Below are 20,319 nucleotides of genomic sequence, written 5' to 3' on the forward strand. Positions count from 1 at the left end.
AGTTATGATACTTCCCAAATATTCAATTCCTGCATGTTTATATGTTTTAACATGGACACCCCCCCAAAAAAAAAAAGTTTAAAGCAACTTAAATTATAATTTAAATAACACATGAGTTGTATTGAGAACCACTGCAATAAATCAATATTTATGAGGAATTTTATTCAGTGGAGTTACTTATTAAAACTTGTTTTTAGTCAGAACCTTAAGTTTTTGTAAAGGTGTAGCAGAGATTAGATTTGTGACTCTGAACCAAACTCATATTTGAATCTTGGTTTGACTTCTATAGATCTCAGCAGGTTGTTTACTGAGAAAAACACTCGTTATTCATTACTTTTGATGGTGCAGCTTGAACAAAATACTGTAAACCACATTTTAATGTAACTTTGCCAACACCCCCAAAATAGCTCTTAAAAACTTTCTCTGTTTATTGTCCCTCCCAATAATGAGATGGGATCTATGCCCTTGTGGGAGGTGGATATTTCTACCTCAATAAGATAGCTCTCCTGGCAATTGATGAAAATGAGAGCATTCTTTGTTTGAAATGTGTAAGTCCAATTCTGGGGCAACTCCAAAGAGCGGAGAAAGGGTTTGGCTCACTCTTATAGTGCAAAGCATCAGACTGGGTCAGGATTACAGAAGACTGCCGTCCAGAAATTAGAAAGAGAGGGCCAATACCAAAACATGTGAATTAATGAAGCAGGTGCACTACACCTGGATAAGTTTAAGAACGTGTACTTAATACCAAACTTCTTTAGATTTGTTTTCGATTCTAATGCTTGATACCTTGATCAAATTGTGCTGTTTTTTGTTTCACAAGTTTCAAACTTTGATTTAATTTGATTTATATAATTTATTTAATGGTGAAAGGAAATATTTTGTTGTGATTTATATTTAGCCAAAAAACATAAAATTTTGTTTATTGATTATAGAAGTATTTAAATTGATCTTGGTGTGATTATATTTATGATTGGTCCAGAAAGGACGTACTCCACAAAATGATCTGTTATAGATCAACTTTAGGTATCTGGATTATTTCAATTACTACCTTGGCAACAAAGAAAATTTCAGCAATGAAAAATTTATTCAAAAAACCCCAAAAACAAACATATTTCAGAAATACATGTTAAGTGTGGAATTGTTATAATTCTGGGGCCAAATTTATTTACAATTTGATTTTCCCTCTGCTGATAAGTGTACATAAGTCAGAGTGCAAAGGTTTTTTAATTCAATTCATTAAAATGCTTTATTGATTGCAAAGGGAAATTAAATGCTTGTACCTCATATTAATTAATTAATTTAATAATAATAATAATAATAATAATAATAATAATAATAATAATAATAATAATAATAATAATAATACCACCACTTATGATTACAGTTTTTTCCTAACTACAGCAATAAAACTGCTGCAGTTTTATTTCCTTTTAAGATCCAGGAATTAAATTACCAATTCATTTTATGAAATATAATTTCAATAAGATCTGTTTTGAACCCCGAGCCATATTGTTTTTGATATTGTTCTCGAGGTAACAACTGCTCTTACACATCACATCATGTAATGCAGATTGGAATACTTACAAAAACATCATTTATTTGAACAGATGAAAACAATAAGCGAGTAGAACCGTTATTTTAGAGTAGATACACATAAAACTATCCGATGTGCTTCGGAAACAGTTTCCATGCTTAGTTACACAATACAGACTGGCAGAGTGCGTCCGCCATTACTCTCCGTCTCTCTATGGGTTTCTGTCTTTGATGCGCGTGTGCTCGTGCGTGAATCCGAGTTAGGCAGAAAAAAGACATTCATAAAATGACTTCAGGTAAATAAATACACTAGCAGATCATACAGTAACACAGAAAAGATCATGTTTCCGCCATTACTAGCCATTGTTTACTCCTACCTCCAGCTATACGCAGAGACACAAATACACACACACGTACACACAGAGAAACAGGATGAAAGGTATTGTGCAGCAACAACGTTGTAAAGCTTTTGGGTGTATTTTAATTTAAGTTAATGCTGTTGCGTTCCACTGAAAGTTGCTTTTTGTGTTTATGACGGGACAAAATATCCTCCGTGGCACTAATTTAATGTTTGACAGTCAATGCATATTCATCCGCGACTACATGAGTGTCAGGAGCAAAGGAGTACCCGGATGGACTGTCATGGCCGCCGTCGATGTGGTTCTTCAGAGAAGAGAGAAGGAAGGCTGATGTTTTGTTGTGTGTTCCTTTCATGCTTGACCCTCTTTAACAATGCTGGACGTTGTTGAGAAACAGCCCGAGCTTCCTTCGACTTCATAGTAAGCACAAACTTATTTACTAGAACTTTAGATGTGTTTGCTTTGGCGAGTTCTTTATTTAGATGTAACATAAGTGCTGATTAAAGTCGTTAGAGTCTCAGATTATCGCAGAGTGGCAGCTTGTTTCAGGAACATTGTAGAAACAGGAGCAGTGTCATAAAATGTGGTCGCATTGTTGCCCGGCTGGGTTCAGCCTGGAGTTCTCCCGTGATGCAGCTTTCATCTGAAGTTTAGGTTCCTAAGGAACAAGTCCTTTGGAAAAGTGAACTCCATTACGGAAATACCCAGCTATAACGCAGTGTTGTCCATTTTCTATTTAGCCGCAAGTGAACAAACTGAGCTTCTGGGTTTGAGACGACACAACTTTTCCTGCTGAGCTTAATTAATGTTGCTGTGAGACCGGGGTGGCCGATCGTAGCCTACCTGTGGCAACCTCAGGTGTTGTCACTATTCTGCTGAATTACACGCTGCTTTAACCTGAGCAGGAACATAGAATAAGTTGCACATTGCATGACGTGAATCTGGTCCAGTCTGTTCATTTTGAGCCAAAAGTCAGCTGAAGGGTCACTTCAAGTGTTCATCCCTGTTATTGGCTATTGCATTTTGCTTATTCAGTTAGGGTCTTTATCTGTACAAGCAAGCATACATTTTTATGTTTATAAAGTTGCTGTTTATAAAGTTGACTAATATTTGAAGAAGTTGTTTACTTCTTCAAATATTCTGTTTGATTTGCATTTTTGATAGAAAATATTCAAATGTTTTATTTGCCTCTCAAGATATAGAAGTTGCATCCTAACAGTTCACAATAATGTGAACTTGAGTTGACTGTGCATTTTTTTCCTGCAGACTCTACAGCAGTGTTGTCAAACCACAGTCCTTAAGGACCAGGGTCCTGCAACTTTAAGATACCTCTGGGCACACCTGGCTCCTGGTTCAGTTTATAATGAAATCTCTGCAGAGTTTGACTGTATGCTAATGAGAGAGTTTTACTGTTTAATTCAAGTGTGTAGGACATGTGAAAGCTTTAAGACTGGCTCGAGGAAAGCAGCTTGAGGCCACTGCTCTACAGCATAGATCAAACGCTGCTGGTCAGCATCTTCTAACCTGGTTTAACATTCATAGACAAAACATAAACTTGGGAAGTTTGCATCAGGCATTAGTTTGACCTGACCCCCATGATGTTAACTTGATAAAAAATACTCACGCCTATAGATTACTTACATGGACAGTATTATGTAAAATAAACTTTTTTTTTAACTTTACACATGTGACAGGTGTTATGTTATAACATAATTTAGTCATCAAAAACATACCTGCAGTGTTACCTTGGAGTTTCAGAAAGAGCAGAAGTTTTTAAAGAGACAGAGACACAATTTAAAGGCGATTTCAAAGCTAATTTCTTTTAATATACACAGCATTTATATAACTCAGTGGTCCCCAAAGGTTTTCTTCTGGGCCTCCCCATGGATTACAATAAAATCCCCCCGCAACCCCACTAAGAAAAATCAAGTGGGCACATACATCTTTCAGCCAGGCATAAACCTATACAAAGATTTTGTTTTCAGACTCCACTGAAGTTTATTTCACACTTCAGGTTACAACAAAACAAACTGCAAATCATCTTTACAGTGAAAAACCTTTGTGTAACTGTTTTTTTTTTCTTTAGTTCTATACCAGGGGTCGGCAACCCAAAATGTTTAAAGAGCCATTAAAAAACAAAAAACTGTCTGGAGCCGCAAAAAACTAAACGCGTTATAATGAATACAACTCAGGCTTTAAGTTTATATTAGCCTATCATCAAATTGACTAAGTGCATACATAATTAGCATTCATGATTAAATGTTTATTTTCCCTGCTGTGCGTCCTGGAAGGAATGACGCACCACGTGACTACTGTACAATAGTGCTTTAAGTTTACCTTCCGTTACAATATTAATGTATTATGTTTCATTGCATTGCTAAAATTTAAGAAATACAATAAAGAAATCAGATTTTTGATGTAATTTTTACTGTGAAGGTTTGACCGGGAAATATATTGTTTCTTTTAGAACTTGAAAAATTTACTCTCAAATGCAGTTTGCATAACAACGTATGGGACATGGGGATTTTTTTTTTTTCCCTCGCAAAACTTTTGCGTTCCCTCGTAATAATCTACTGATCAGTTCATGTGGCATAATTGAATACTGTAAGCCTTTCTTACGGTGGCCGCCGTACTTTCTGCGTTAAGGGTTTTTCATGAATGTTAATATCTCGTGAAATATCAGACGTTTTATATCTTTTTCTCTAGTATAGAAATGCACCACAAACCTATGATATAAACAGAAACTTTCCATAAGTACTAAAGAAATAAAAGTACATCCAAACTATGTGGACTATTTCTGAGTTATTATCAGTCATCAGTAATCGGTCATCTTATTGTGTCTCTGTCCTGTTTGTAGTCTGGCTGGTTTAAAGAGTTGCTTTCAGTGCCGTTCCATCTTAACCTTAACAGACATAAACATGCAGGAAATGAATCTATTTTCAATCTGTTTTTTGTTCAGAGTTAATGATAATAAACACATTTTCACTGAGGCTCTGTAGGAACCATATGAATTAAATAAGTAATTATTGATATGACAGAAGCAGCAGCTTTGACACCTGGTGCTGGGCGTGTCGATGTGGGCGTGACGTCATCGAGTATGAATGGGAAGGTTACTGGCTGCTGGCTCTGTGTGTATGAGGATTGTATTCTACGTGTTTAATGTGACTTATGTTTATGGACATCACTGGGCAGCTTCTCAACATCAGGCATGTAAGATGTAACTTTAATCTTGATGCGGCAGCTAATGTAGCGCCTTCCTTCCCTGGAAATGTCTTTCCCCATCACCATATTACTATAAGCTGCTACTTTTTCTCCACGCTTTGAACCATGCAACTTATATATGTACGTTTCCAGTTTTGTTTTGTTTCTTATTTGTATGTGCGGCTTATGGTAAGGTGCGCTCTATAGTTCGGAAAGTATGGTACTCTTTTTATTTGACAACTTCTTGCTACAGAGCAAACATTCAGGTAACCCTTCCACATTGGCAATGAATGAAAATTATTCGGTCCAAGAATTGTAGAATCTCTGCTCAGCTATTTCCCTCTTTTCCCTTTTGCTATCACCACTCACCCGTAGGTTTTTTTACAACAGCCACCTGCCTCGTACCCCGCCCTGCTGAAAGAAAGATGTGTCACAGGCTAGGACGCAAATCTTTGTTGACAGAAATGTTGAAATGTAATATTTATTCTACACAATTTTATAGCATTGGAAAACATTAAGAATGATAATGTCATGTTTGTCCTCCTACAGAAGCTGTATTAAAACAAAAAATATATTTCCCACCCCATCTTTTTCAATTTTCAAACATTTTTGAAAATGTCCCAGGGAGCCACTAGGGCAGTGCTAGCCGCGGATTGCCGACCCCTGTTCTATACTGTAGAAGAGTTTTCTTTGCTGTCAGTGTTATTTCAAAAATATTTCCCTTTTTTTTTTGTAACAATATTCAACTTTACTATCATCAATACATAAAAAAAGCCTCTGTGCAAAGTGGGGTTAAAACATGAACTGCTCCCTGCATGGCTGTTTTTTTTAATTCAGTAGAGCAAGTGACTAAATTGGCTAATTAATTACTGCAGGTATTCATTCACTTATTGATGATTGCAGAATTAACATCAAGCGTGAAAACAAAACTGCAGTGGGCTGATCTGTTTTACATGTTTTTCTGCATGTTTTCTTACATAAGAAATATGTTTGTTTTTTGGAGTTTACTCCGGATACACTTGAACATAAACTGCTCTCTGGACTTGTAGAGCTGTTGTCTGTTGTCATAGCAACGAGTCTTGCTATGGCTTGCTATAACCAAGCCAAAAAGTTATTTTCTGTGGAGTAAAACCGACACGTTGTTTTCACTTGTTTTTCAGTATTATTTTCCGTTTACTGTGGCGCACTGCAACTGCTGCAATATCTAAAAGTTCAATAAGTGTCATTCTGGACTAATTGCGTCTCTTGTTTGGAGAACATGGCGATATCCATAACAATCACCAAACAGGATGATATTTCATAAAGTAGAGCCTGGTTTGTTAATCTTTAACAAACTAAGATTCCTAAAGTGTCAATTATGTAAAATTAAATTAATGACCAAAAAAAGAGTTTTTTTTTTTTTTTTACCTCTCTTGTATCTGAACTGACAGAAACCAAAGTGTTTATATACATATAATATGTATACATATTTTACATATCAAAGCATCGGCAATTTCCTCAGCTTTAATTTAAGCCATATTTTATAGAAATGAGAATTAATTATGGAGGTACAAGCTAATATGCATTAAATGTTTGAGACTGAGATATAATCAAAAGTAGTCAAGTTGATCAGCATACTATGGAATATTACTGAATTCCTGAGTTACATTTGAATTAGAATATTTTAGGCAAAATTGAACATTTTGCCAAAAAAAAAATAAATTCAGAGTTTTCCTTCTATGGGTCAATAAAAGATTTCTAATCAATTCCAAACAATACATTTGGTTATTGTGTAGCGTGATTGGCCGGGGTCATCAAAGAGGCAGTGTTGCTGAATGTGACAGGTAGCCAATCAGAAAGCGCGGTGACGTCAGAGCAGAGGGGAATCCCAAACAGCTGACATATCGCGCAACTGAGAGTCCGGTGGATATCAGAGATTATATGTGGAAATGTTTATTATTATATGTAAAGGTCATTATTACATATGTTTATGTTTATTCAGTTAAAAATGTTAACTATGAAAAAACATAGTCACCTCCAAATCATAGTGCAGCAAATAGAGCGGCTGCTCCCGTCGTCTTTCATCCACTGTCTTTTCTTTTTGTTGCGTCTTTTATCTCTTAAAATGATTCCACAAACTATCACTATTGCTTCTACATCATTATCCGTGTTTGGTTATTCTAAATTCCTGCTATGTTGGGGGTTTTACTGGATTATCCTCTGGAATCGGGATGTTTGTGACTGGAATCGCTTCGTGTTGCTCCTGCCTTGGACACACGAACCGATCGAACCTGTTGGACTTTATCAGCTCTGTGGTCACAGAGGTTTGGAGAATCGGCCGACATTCTTAAATCTTTCCGTCTAAACCAGACTTAAGACTCACAAGCTCTACTCATCTCCTCTCGACCACTACCCAAACGCTCTGACTCTGGTTGCTATGGTAACGTTTATATATCCCTTCAAAGTAAGATACAGATGTGGCACAAAAACGAACATTTTACTTTTGTGAAAATTGTAACTTACAATAATGACTAACGGAGCCCTGAGCTTGTTTCTCTGCACCGAGACGGTTCCATCTGGGAGTAATGGGAGATAATAACACCTGAAGTGTTGCTTATATCCACAGCCTGCTTGGTCTCTACGTGGTGAAGCAGCTTGAAGCTTCATTGCCTCATTAGCAGTCAGTCGCCGCATGTTACGCAGAGCGGCTTGTAATGTGGGACTCACCTACCGGTCCGGGATAAATCCATCCTCCTGTCTCTTCTCTGGGCCTTTTCCTCTTTGCAGAGAAACTTTCCAAAGACATCTGATCTGTTTCTTACTCATTTTGCTGCTTGTGGCCTCAGTGTTGGCGCGCAAGTATCCAAGAGAATCCGGTTAAAGGATTTTCAAAATAAAAGATCCTCCAGACTCAAATAATACATAAAATGGAAATATTTCACTATTTCTTGTGCGGCCCGGTACCAATTGGTCCACGGACCGGTACCGGTCCACTGACCGGGAGTTGGGGACCACTGCTGTAAATAATGTAATTACATTATTTTAATTTGGTTCAATTGTCTCAGTTCTGTTCAATATAGGGAAGACTGCAGACCTTACTGTTGGCCAGAAGACCATCATTGATGTCTTCCATAGGATGTGTTTGGCAAATGTTCGTAGCTAAGGAAACTGGATGTTCAATAGAGTGCTGTGTCCAAGCATGTCAAAATATGATACAAAATTTCCGGTAATTACATTGATTAATTAGGGACAACTATTTTCTTCAAGTCAACAGTTGAGAAACGACAGCTTTCTGCAATTGGTTTGAAGGAAGTCGTGGCTAAAACAGTGATGAGTGAGGAAACATGTCTGCACATTGTGGCTCCTCAGAACACAAGAAAACGCTACAAGGCCATATCTAATTCTGTTCTTGTGCCAAAGGTCACAGTAGAAAGGATTAAAAAATTACATGACGTTTTAAAAATCTAAGGGAAGGGAATCTTAGGAAGTCATGTGACACCTGCACTATTAAAGTGATGGATCAATATGAAGACCTTACTGAAGAATGAGGGACTTACTGGTGGCAAGACCTCCAGACAGTTCAACAAACGCTGCGTATCTTTATATGTGAAAGTTGCTTCTGGGTTTTGCCCTGCTGTTTTATTTGACTTGACTATCTTATCCTGCTTTACCTGCTTTTAAGCCCTAGGAGGGGTTCAGTAGGCTCTGCATAATGTTTTTATCCTGTGCACAGTTCCAGCGTTTTTACGAGGTTTTAATTTTCATGGTTTCGGGAGCTGATGGGTTGACTGCCATCACTTCCCTGTTGTCGGACAGTAACATCTGCCTCAGTCTTCCTGACTGAGGCACTAGGACTTCAGTTCACATGCTTTGTGAATCCGGCATTACACTTTTTGCAGTCCAGAGAATTTTTCGTGAAATACGTATTGATTACAGTAATTTTGCAACTATAATTTTGCAAAACATTGCAAATCATTTCAGGGCTGCTTCTTATTACACAATTGTGGAAACAAGACTTGTGCAGAATCTCGCCTTAAAGCTACAGTATGTATTTTTTTATTAAAAAAGAAAATGTTTTTTACATATTTGTTAAAACAATCACTATGTCATGACAGTATGAAACGGATCATTGGAAAAAAATTTGCTCTTCTGCTTTCTCCTATGGTTCTCCTATATCAAACATATTTTAAATTTAAATGAAGAGACTAGGTCACTAGTTACTAATAACCTAGTACCTAGTGACCTAGTTACTAGTTACCTAGTAACTAGGTCATCAAATCAGTGTCAGTTGACGGTGTCAACAAAGTTGCCTGTAGGGATTTTTAAGGTCCAGCAGGTGTCAGTATTCAGTGACAATATCAACAGTATCAATACAGATACAATGTTGTGACGCCTTGTTAACCCATCAGTAGTGTTTACTATGTTGTTGTAAATAGGGTTGCACAATATATCGGTACTAATATCAGTATTGACTAATATGTAATTTTTTAAACATATCAAATAAATAAAACTAGGTTGATATGCAGAACCGCTATTGATTTCATTTGTTGTTTTTGTTTCTGCTCATGTTTTTTTTAGAGGTGTTGAAACGGTTTATCACCATTCAGTGATTTGGAGGCGACAGATGTCCTGCTCCAACCCAGATCCTTCCTTCCCAAGAAACATTGGAGTCATCGTTGCTTCCTGAACTATATGGCTCAAAAAGTATGGTTGCAGTTCTTCAGTAGAACCAGGTCCGTCGTCTTCACTACTCCATCTAGCTTCTTCCTTCTTGCCTGGTAAATACACTTTCTATGCAGGAAAGTAATCTATGGCTCAATTACTACTCTGATTCAGGGAATCAGAGTAGTAATTCTTCTGTAGTTCTTCATGTTAACAAATTTAAAATATTCTTACTTGATGCAATAATATTGCTAACTGAATAAGCTAAGTTTTAGCTGACCTGATTCTTCCCTCCTGGAAATTGTCACAGCTAACAGAACACTCGGCCAGACATAGCTTCTATGAAGAGAAAAACATAATTGAACATAAATTGCATATATAAGCATAACTACAGAAAAGGCTTAGGATAACCTAAGTTTTAAGCCTGGTCTGAAAGTATACAGGGTGTCTGCCTCATACACTAAAACTGGGAGCTGGTTACCGAGGAGTGGAGGTTAGAGGCTATGTTAACACAGTGGCTAATGTCACCCAAATCATCTTTTGGCCATATGCATCCCATTCAACCTTTCATACTGAAAGAGTTAGTCTGAACATCCCAATGCAAGGACTTGCTCTTTGACTTCTATAGGGAAGACTGCAGACCTGTAAGGTTTGCAGACCGGAAGGTCAGTATTGCTGACCTTCCTGTAAGACCAGCAATATTCTGATAGTATTGCTGGTCTATCAGAGAAGTTCCATTTCACGCCACATCTTTTTGTCATTTTGAAAATGGATTCCATTTTTTCTAAATTATTTGTTTACACTTCTTAGAGGGGAGAGATTAAAACAAGGAGTCCAAGACAGACACTACTCCTAAAGCAGTCTTTCTCACATTGTGGTCCCTGGACTACTGTTGGTCCGTGATCTCCCCATAGTGGTCCGCAAGGTAATGCATGTAAACGACTGTTTTTTGCTCTGACTTACCAAATGATCATGTTTAGTAATAACGGGTAAGTGGCTTAAAACTGGGTCACTCAAAAGAAAAGCTGAAGATACCAGTGGAAAGAAAACAACTCCTGGACCAGATATATGATCAGAGGAAGCTGAGTCAAACCTGCTGAGAGTTTTGATGTCGTTTTCTAGAGATTCGCTTCTTTTGAATGTCTCTTTGCCTTGAAAGGTAGGACTCAAGTCTGTTAGTGAGAATTGTTCTTTGTTTTTTACGACTTTACTTGCTCACACATCGACTTTTTATTTAATTAAAAATTAAGTAAATACTATAGATAAATAAATGGGTGTATATTCTTTCTCACTGTTTATTCAATGTCACATGCTGTTTTTATTTTAATTATGTAAAGCACTTTGAAATGCCTTGCTGCTGAAATGTGCTATACAAATAAAATTTGATTGATATTTTTTTATCAATGGCGCAGTTGGTAGAACTGTTGCCTTGCAGCAAGATGGTCCTGGGTTTGATTCCTGGCCTGGGCTCTTTCTGCATGGAGTTTGCATGTTCTCCCTGTGCATGCATGGGTTCTCTCCGGGTATGGCAAGCCGTTTTAACATAAATTCGGTTTTACCGCCCTTATATTCCAGATATCTCAAATTGTTTTGTGACTAGACGTTTTAGCGATTTAAGATATCTCTAATTACATTCTGACTAGTCAAAATGACGTCAGATTTACCATTGACTTGTATGGAGACTTCAATTCAAGATATCTATTATGATATCTTGAATTGTAAATATCTGAAATATTTAATTGTAAATATTTCAGATATTTACAATTAAATTATGACTAGTCATAAAGTAAATTCAAGATATCTCGATTTTGATTTTGACTAGTCATAATTCTAATTAAAGATATCTCTAATGACTCCATAATTCAAGATATCTTAAATGTATTTTTGGATAGGAGAAATGTAGTTTTGACTAGTGAAAATTAAATTATAGATATCTTTAAATTATAGATATAGATATAGTAGCAATTTGAAAGTTTAATAAAACAATGAAAAATGGAGAAAACGAACAAAGATGTTTGAAAATGCATCACTTTCATGTTGAAAATGGTTTGACAATAACAATTTTAGCTTTTCAAAGCTGTTTTTAAGTGCATTTGGTTTGTCAGAAATGAATAAACAGGAAATTTTTTGCAGATATCAGAAGCAGTCTTATAGTTTATGAAGTTTTGCTATCTCCGCATTTCCAACATTGTTGAGCTTTTTCTAATTTGTGGCATTTACTGACAATTTTGTGCAGGAAACATAAAATTCTGCAGGCAAATGTATGGACACCACAAAGGGGCTTCCATGTCATTCTTAATTCAGATATCTAAAATTGTAATTTTGACTAGATTTAAGATATCTTAAATCGTAATTAGACTTATGTGTCCCGTCAAATGACAGATCCAGTGACGTCATTTGAGATATCTTGAAAGGAATTTTGACTCGTCAAAATATAATTGAAGATATCTTGAATTATTATTCTTACTAGTCAGAATGTAAATACAGATCTCTTAAATTACCATTCTGGATAGTCAAAATGTAGTTTTGTCTAGTCAAAATGCATTTTTAGATTTCTGGAATGTAATTATGGAGAGTCAGACGAAACTGAATTTATGTGAAAACGGCTTGCCGTACTCTGGGTACTCCGGTTTCCTCCACAGTCCAAAAACATGACTGTCAGGTTAATTGGTTTCTCTAAATTGTTCCTCGGTGTGAGTGTGTGTGTGCATGGTTGTGTGTCCTGCCTGTTTCTGTGTTGCCCTGTGACAGACTGGCGACCTGTCCAGGGTGACCCCGCCTCTCGCCCGGAGCGTTAGCTGGAGATGGGCACCACTAGGGACAAGGGTGTATAGAAAATGGAAGGATTTTTTATATTGAATTTTTCTGGAGATTTTTGTTTCTGCCAAAGCAACTCAAGTCTATTTTTCTTTAAATATGCTTCTAAATTGCAAATAGACTTAAATATTGATGCACACAACAATTGTAGTAAATAACATCTTTTTTATTTCCAGGTGTTTGACATCATTGGAAAGCATAGAAACGACTCTTTCACAATATGTAAATAATTCAGAGTATGATTGGAGTTCATGACAGCAAGTGTGCTAAGAGACTAGCATTTTAATTTCAGGTTGTATATGTTAAGATGTTGTGGTCTGTGAGTGTTTAATGGATTAAGTGGTCCTCGATCTGAAAAGGTTTGAGAAACTGTGTCCTAAAGGGAAAACAAGAATGAATTCATGTTCAAAACCTCAGAATTTTAATCTAAGCAGAAAATAAGATTTTTAACTTTGAAGGGCATTTAAGTTTTACAAAATGTTATAAACATTGTACATTGTAATATGTAATATTATTATACGCTATATATTTCATTCTTATCTTTGAAAGCTGCTGAAGTTTTCACTGAGAATGTAAAGAATTAAAATGTCTCTTCTTTCTAAGCAGACTATTTTAATGTTTTGATTTGTTTTTTCCCTTGAAATCTGCATAAATTTACACTTAGGAACTAAACAATTGTTTTGAAATATTTTTTTCTTTTTATATTTGTTTTTCATTGCTTATTCTTAAAGCAATATTTGAAATGGGCAAATGAGAGATTTTCAGATTTTACATTCCAGTGTCTATTTTGTTTATATGAGGGACGTGGTCTTTAGCATTTATCACAGCATTGGTTTCCAACAATTTTTGAATTATTAGGTGTGTTCTGATTCTATAACTTACATTCTTTTCAGACCAATGGTTATATAAGTATTTATCATGGCGTTTGAATGTGAATGTTTGTATGTAGCTACACAGTACAACAAATAATAATCCCTCTACTTTTTAATAGTAAGTAATTATGTTTTGATTTTTTTTTTCTTACAGGAATTCTCCGATTTGAGTTATGGAAGACTTCACACTGTCCCAGGATCCAAACAGAAATTCATCAGGTGGGGAGGAAGAAAAAGATGAGGGGAAAGATTTGGTCTGCAAGCATTTCAGAGAAGTAAATGATGGGCCCCTCTTCCACAATAATGATGAATCTATCACAAAGGACAATGGAAATGTGATTAAAAAGGATGACCAAACTGTCCAAGGCCGTTGCAAAATTCAGCAGCGGGCTGTTTTCTCTGGAAAAATTCTCAGTTTTGGATGCTCGTTGTGTAAAGACAATTTAACATTTAGCCCCAATGATCTCCTTAAACATTTCCGAGCAGTTCATAAAGGATCCCTTCCCACCTACCCTTGTGACTTGTGTGATTTTGTCACAAATGAGTTTCCTGCACTTCAACGTCACCGAATTGAGCACAGGAATACTCTGGTTGCATGTGAGCTCTGCAAGGACAATGTTCAGTATTCCCTGCTTTTGCTTACCAGACACTACATGATGTGTCATAGTGTAAACGGAGAGTTTAAGTGTGACTGGTGCGAGTTTACTACTGTTGATGCAGGAACATTTGTTCAGCACATCCATCACCATAATGAGAGTCATTGGAAGTGTTCAAAATGTAAACATATTAGTTTAAATGAAGAAGGTCATCATAATCATATGAAAGCTCACTCTGGTACATTTACTTTCACTTGTCCAATTTGTGGATTTGGCACAGCAGAAAATGAACAGCTTAAAAAGCACACAGCAGCTGTTCACAAAGAAGAGGCACAGCGAAAAAGTGCTCTAAAAGTTGCTGAAGACTGTGGTTCACCAACAAATTCTTCTACAAATACAAAACTGTATAAAAAGATTTCGGTTTCACAGGAAACACAACAGATGTCAAAATTGAACTCTTCCCCTAGAACTGTACCAAGTGAAAATGGCAGAGTAACCAAACAAGAATTTCCCTTGGAGGAGATCCGCCACTTTACTGATGGGACTCTAGGACAAAAGGACAATAGAAGTCGGAACTTTCACAATGCAGAACACTCGACTTCCGTCATGTTACAGGAATGTGAAAATGCAAATAATTCTGACACTGGAAGTCATCCCAATGCCAATGGGCTTACTGTACTAATGGTGAAGAACAAAATCTCTCTTCCCCCTAATTGTACAACTAAAGTGATGGGATTCAAGATAGTTGATGGCAAAAAGCATTTGGTTCTCAAAGTAATACCAACAGCAAAGCAAAATGTGTCTTCTCAGAGCCATTTATTAATGGATGGTGTAGGTCCTTTGGTATCAAATCCTGTAATATCAAAAACGACGGACTCCACTGAGACTGAGCAGTACTCTGAATGCAAGGACTCCACATCAAAAAGTTTAGCTATTTCACCAAGAAACGGATCTTTGCTTCAAATGGATCGTGATGATATCATGGCTGTAAAAGTGAAGATTGAGGAGGAGGAAACCTCTGTTTGTCAACTTAATTCTACTCCATACTCTGATAGTGAACAAATAAATCCCTCACAAATCCGGTTTTACTCGGTGGCGGATGAAGGTCGCCACATCGCTGAGTCTGTGTCTACTGACAAAGGCAAGGTAGCAGTGTCTGGGAATTCAGATGCTGCAATTTTAAAATGTGATGGAGCTACCTCTGGATCTGAAATGAGTAATACTAAAATGGAATGTGAGGATATTAGTACTTGTCAATCTCCTTTAAATGCTGCCCAGAAAACATTGCTTTCCAAAACTGTCTGCAGAGAAACTGTAAAGAACAACAGAACCACAGAAGAATCAATTCTAACCAATGATTTTGGCGGAATATGCAAAAATAACAAAGACAACTTTGCTACCATCACCTTGTGCAATGACTCCGCTCGTCAGATTTCTCTGGAAAACAGAGATGCCGCATTCATGGAAAATGGAAGTCAAATTTGTCAGCAAATTGTAAAACACATAGAATCTTCGTCTCAATTGTCACAACCTTTTTCTGTGAGGAGCAGAGTGGAAGGCTTGGGCACAGGAAGAGTTGAACCAAAAACATCAAACAAGGAAGTGTTTACGTTTCACAACTATTCAAAGGAAATGTTTAGCTCCTCACCAGTACAGAGCAATTCCCAAAACTTGCTCTGTACTGGTAAATATTCTGAACACACAAAAAATGCTTGGGATCCATCACAGTTTAGCTTGAGATTAACAGCATCTCCAGAACACACTACAGGAAATACAGATGGGGATGGGGAGGTTGATGAGTGCATAGCTAGTGATAATCTTTTGAGTGAGGAAAATGGAGATTCAGTTCTTCAAGACTTTAATATCATCAAAATTGAGGAAGATGGGATCCCAATATCCACAAAACCAGAAACAAAAACTAGTTTACATTCTATAGAAAGTTTTGTCAAAGAACATTCAAATGCCATCATTACTCGACAGCTCAACAGAGAGAGAACAGGACTTTCACATGCAAGAAATGTCTTTTTAAAGCAAGCTAAAAAACCTCTTCAAATTCTTCAGTTGCCTGCTGGAAAGCAACCAGTACTCGTGAGAGCAACCAACATCCAACCCACTAACAATAAATTTGCCATGCCAGTGCAAGTCAAGGCCACTCCAGGTTTTAAACTCCTAACTAGCTCTCCAAATCCTCAGGTCAGTTTATCTTGCATGAAACAACAGTTTAATAACTTGAGTAACACTGCTGGTGTAATGCTTACTCCAAAAGCCAACATTGTAGGTATATCAGCAGGAAATTTACAAGCCACAGAAAAGGGGACTGTTCTCTCTGCCGTTCGTTCAGGTGGTAGCACCTCCTCAAATCACTACTTTATCAACAGTTCAGGTTTCAAGAGACCTGTGCTTCTTTCAAGAACACTGCATAGTCCATCAACAAATACAGCAGCAAAGGCACAACCAACATGCTACTTTGTGCAGAGGTCTATCCCATCTGCTCATAACCTCAGTAAAGCTAGCTTCAAATTGCCAGGTCCTCAACTCTCAGTCAACTCACAACCAGTTCTGGCAGGAACCTTTGCAGAAAAATCCAGCACACCACAAACTGGTCGTCAGGCATACTTGCTTCGATACATTTCTCCTTCTAGATCAAGCCTTTTTGGAAATAAGCAAGAGGCAAATAACAGAACTATTTTGAGTCAGAGCAGCGAGTGTCCTGGGAATAAAGTCATTTTTAAAATAGTTTCGCCCACTGCTCACCTCAATACTACTATAGCTCCCACATCAAGCAAGCAACCTTTGCTTTTGGCCAGCAGACCTCAAGGGCAGTGCTTCCTAGTGTCTGCAAACAAAACCTGTCCAACATCTCAATTGATCAGTGTAGAAAATAATGTACATGAACATCCAAAGGAGCCTAGAGGGTCACCTTCAGTCATAAATGGAAACCTACAGCCATGTGAAGCAAATAGACTGCTCCTTGCTCCAAGGCTTGTAAGCCAAAGGAAAAGACACAGGAAAGCTTTATTTGATGAGCTCCCAGCAAGCCTGCATAAGGCTAATAGGCTGTCAAATAAGGTGCTGTCTGAAAAAGACAATGTTTTATGGTCGCCAGTTGGCAAAGAAGTGGAGAGGATGCTGAGACTTGCGCCACGCAGCACAGGACAGCAGATCAAATATCCCTGTAGAGGCCAACCTGTTGTGGTGCTTAATCATCCTGATGCTGACATTCCAGAAGTGATGAACATAATGAAGGCAGTCAACAGGTACAAAGGTGCTGTCACAAAGGTTGCTCTAAGTCAAAAGACGGTTCAAGCCCTTGCTGAGTTTAGTGGTCTTGTGAACAGTTGCTCTCCATCTTCAAGTGAAGGTGTTTCAAGACCTAGACCTGTTCTGAGTTCTGTCCGAGAACGATTTCTCCTGAAATTAAAACTAAGAAAGAAAAACAAAAAGAAATATGAAGTAGTGAAAACTTTATCTGCGTGTGGACAAGCCTCGATGGCGTTTGATTGTTGGTTTTGTGGTCGGATTTTCAACAACCAAGAAGATTGGATTGGCCACGGCCAAAGACATCTCATGGAGGCAACAAGAGACTGGAATAAGCTCTTCTGAGCGTTTTACACCATTCTGAAAAGGCTTTTTTTCAAAGAACCTTTGATGTAATGTAAATATCTTGGATTCTTTTTAATACATTTTGAGTGAAATAGTTTTTTATGTATATCATGGCAAATGTAAACATAATTTTTGCCACCCATGTTGTTTTAACTGTGAAAACTGTATATTATAATGAGAGGTATGGATGTGGCGTATTGACTGAAGGGGAACAATTAGACCAAATAACTCAGGTAATTTCATATTATTCTTACTTTGTCATTTTCTGCATTGTTTTAAAAAGGAAAGGTGTCCTTGTTCTTATTAAATCATACTCCTGGACATGATGTACAGCTAACTGTAAAAAAATATACAGCAGTAAAAGTGACTTTACATGAGTAACAATGTTACAATCTGAAAATGTCTGATTCAGATGATGGAACTGGAGTTCTACTTTACTCTTAAGAATCAGCTTGAATGCTTGTCATTATTTTTGAGAGCCATTGGACCTGCAGTTGTTTTCTGCTACTTGTGCAAAACGAGAAAATGCAAAGGAGCATATTTTGAACCAAGTTGGTTCTTGTCAAATGCTCACTTCATAGAACTCGTCTCTTTTCTTGTTAGGCTTCTGTGGTGATTGGCTTCCAGGTCATATTGTAAATATGTCTTCCATTTGTACAGTAAAAAGATAGTAATCTTTTGTGTAAATGAATAAAAAAAGCTGGATATACCTATTTACCTAGTGAGTAGCCAGTTTGTGCAGAAAGATTTACTCTATTCAAAGATGCATTAACAGATTTGACTGGAGCTGAAGGCCCTCAGAAAAAGCCTGGGTCTGCAGTGTCCCAGTCATTCAAGCAGGTTCAACAGACATGACAAAAGGCTGAAGTACAACTACTGCTTGTTTCCCCAAATCTAAAAACGATGCCAGTTATCACATTTCTAACCTATTGCTGTGATTTTGCTTTTGGTTCCAATTTATATGGAAAAGTTCATTTTATGTAGAGGGGGGTTGGCTGGATCAACCCATTTTTTATAGAAGCACAGCATGCTATGGTCTAATTATTGCACATTGTTTCTAAAATGAGGAAGAGTATAAAAAATGAAAAGCACCCACTCCTGTTAATATTTTTTTAAATCAAAATGGAGTCTCTTCAACAATGCCTGGAAAGACATTTTTGTATGTTTTAACTGTTCATACTTTAATCCTGATGACAACTAGTATTGGTAGATTGTGTGTGTGTGTGGGGGGGTGCGTGTGTGTGTGTGTGCGCTGTATTTGGACTTTACTTAAATGTACTGTATATCTGCACATTGTCATTATGTCTCTTCTGCTTTAAACCCATTTTATGTTACATTTCACAATTTTCCTGCCTCCAGGACTTTAGAGTTTCTGGATTCTTTGAGTTGAAATGATTGTAGTACATGACGAGCGCTCCATCTTTTTTTTTTCCTTCCCTCTTAGTAGGCCAACTATTTTGAGCAACAAGCCATGCTACTGTTTTGTATTTACATAATTGTTCCATAGAAAGAAGAAAGAAGCCCATGTGCTGAACAGGTACATTGGGAACGTTTTGTTGTTGTTGTTTGTTTTGTCATCGTCATTATTGCTTTAAGATCCTGCTAAACTGCGGTAAATCATTGGTGATTACATTTTGGTATTTTGAATTGGTCATGTTTTAGCTTTTTGTGAAATCTGTATTTTTTAACTCGAGGGCTACAATATGTCACATATGAGAATATAACAGAATTTAAATAGTTGGATTTTTTTGATAAATCTTCATTAGAGATTAAGTGTTTGGTCCATATTTAAATCAGTAACTGAATAACACGTTGCTTCAACTAAATTGTATAGACTTGAAGACACTTGTAGCAGGCAGATGGATGGAATCCCAAATCACCTCATATGACTTTGCTTTGTTCTTGTCTGATTCACAAATTTCCTATTTCTTCTCCTTCCTGATGGCTTCTGGGCCAAAGAATTTATTTTTCAACAAATAAAAAGCATATTCTTAATTGGTGTCAGATCTTTTGTTTAGTTTCATTTTTTGACTGATCACAGTACTGAGAAACTGAAAGCTGCTGCACGGCTATAACAGATGGTTTTACATTAAAAGTATCATTTAGTTCAAGATTGAAGATTAGAATTGTACATCAGACTAATAAAAACATTGCTAATACTTTCTATTCAGCACATATTTCTGTATGTTTAATACCTGTGTAAAGATTTTTTGTTTTTCAAATGCAGATTAAATCAACCTGCATCTAATGTATGAAATGAGCAGTCTTACAAGACAATTGGCATTATGTGAAAATGTCGAAGAAGTTGGCAGCAAAAATTGCTGTATTGAAATTTATAATTGTTACTAAGACATCATGATTAAACCTTACTACTTTGATTCCATCTAAGCTTAATATTTGCATAAAAATAGCTAATTTAATTAATACAAGGTGATGTTTGTTGCATTTATTCTCTTTAATCAAGACACTGACATACAAAAAAGATGTTTTTTCATTCAATTATGACAAAAGCTACGTGTCAAACATCCAAGACTTAACATATTTGGAGTGGACTCATAAGCAAATGTTTTAACTTGGGAAAGGGAGGAGAACAACAACCCATTAAATAAATGTATCCTTTGAAAATATAAAGTGCTAAGAAAGGCCATAACTACTCTGGCCTTTCTTGTTTGCTTTACTCAATATTTTCCATCTAAA

At 36.8% G+C, this 20,319-nt stretch overlaps 1 protein-coding gene across 5 annotated transcripts; it reads left to right on the plus strand.

Moving 5' to 3' along the window:
* Positions 1-1,512: 1,512 nt before the first annotated feature.
* On the plus strand, positions 1,513-19,617 carry LOC103482115 (zinc finger protein 518A). Of its 5 annotated transcripts, XM_081600642.1 has the most exons (4): positions 1,882-2,312; positions 9,651-9,805; positions 10,545-10,659; positions 13,578-19,617. In XM_081600642.1, exon 4 carries the CDS (start codon positions 13,597-13,599, stop codon positions 17,620-17,622), a length of 4,026 nt encoding a protein of 1,341 aa, XP_081456768.1. In that variant the 5' UTR covers positions 1,882-2,312; positions 9,651-9,805; positions 10,545-10,659; positions 13,578-13,596; the 3' UTR covers positions 17,623-19,617. The 5 variants fall into 5 exon arrangements, with proteins under 5 accessions (XP_008436284.2, XP_081456768.1, XP_008436281.2 ...); XM_008438062.3 differs by lacking the exons at positions 1,882-2,312; positions 10,545-10,659 and adding an exon at positions 1,513-1,829 and having other exon boundaries at positions 9,651-9,850; XM_008438059.3 differs by lacking the exon at positions 10,545-10,659 and having other exon boundaries at positions 9,651-9,850.
* The last annotated feature ends 702 nt before the right edge of the window (positions 19,618-20,319 follow it).

This window comes from Poecilia reticulata, chromosome 19 (genome assembly GCF_904066995.2).
Source record: "Poecilia reticulata chromosome 19, P_reticulata-male-v2, whole genome shotgun sequence".
Taxonomy (NCBI): domain Eukaryota; kingdom Metazoa; phylum Chordata; class Actinopteri; order Cyprinodontiformes; family Poeciliidae; genus Poecilia; species Poecilia reticulata.

Coding starts and splice junctions, on each gene's coding strand:
- LOC103482115 (XM_008438062.3), top strand. CDS start 13,597: ATGGAAGACTTCACACTGTCCCAGGATCCAAACAGAAATTCATCAGGT.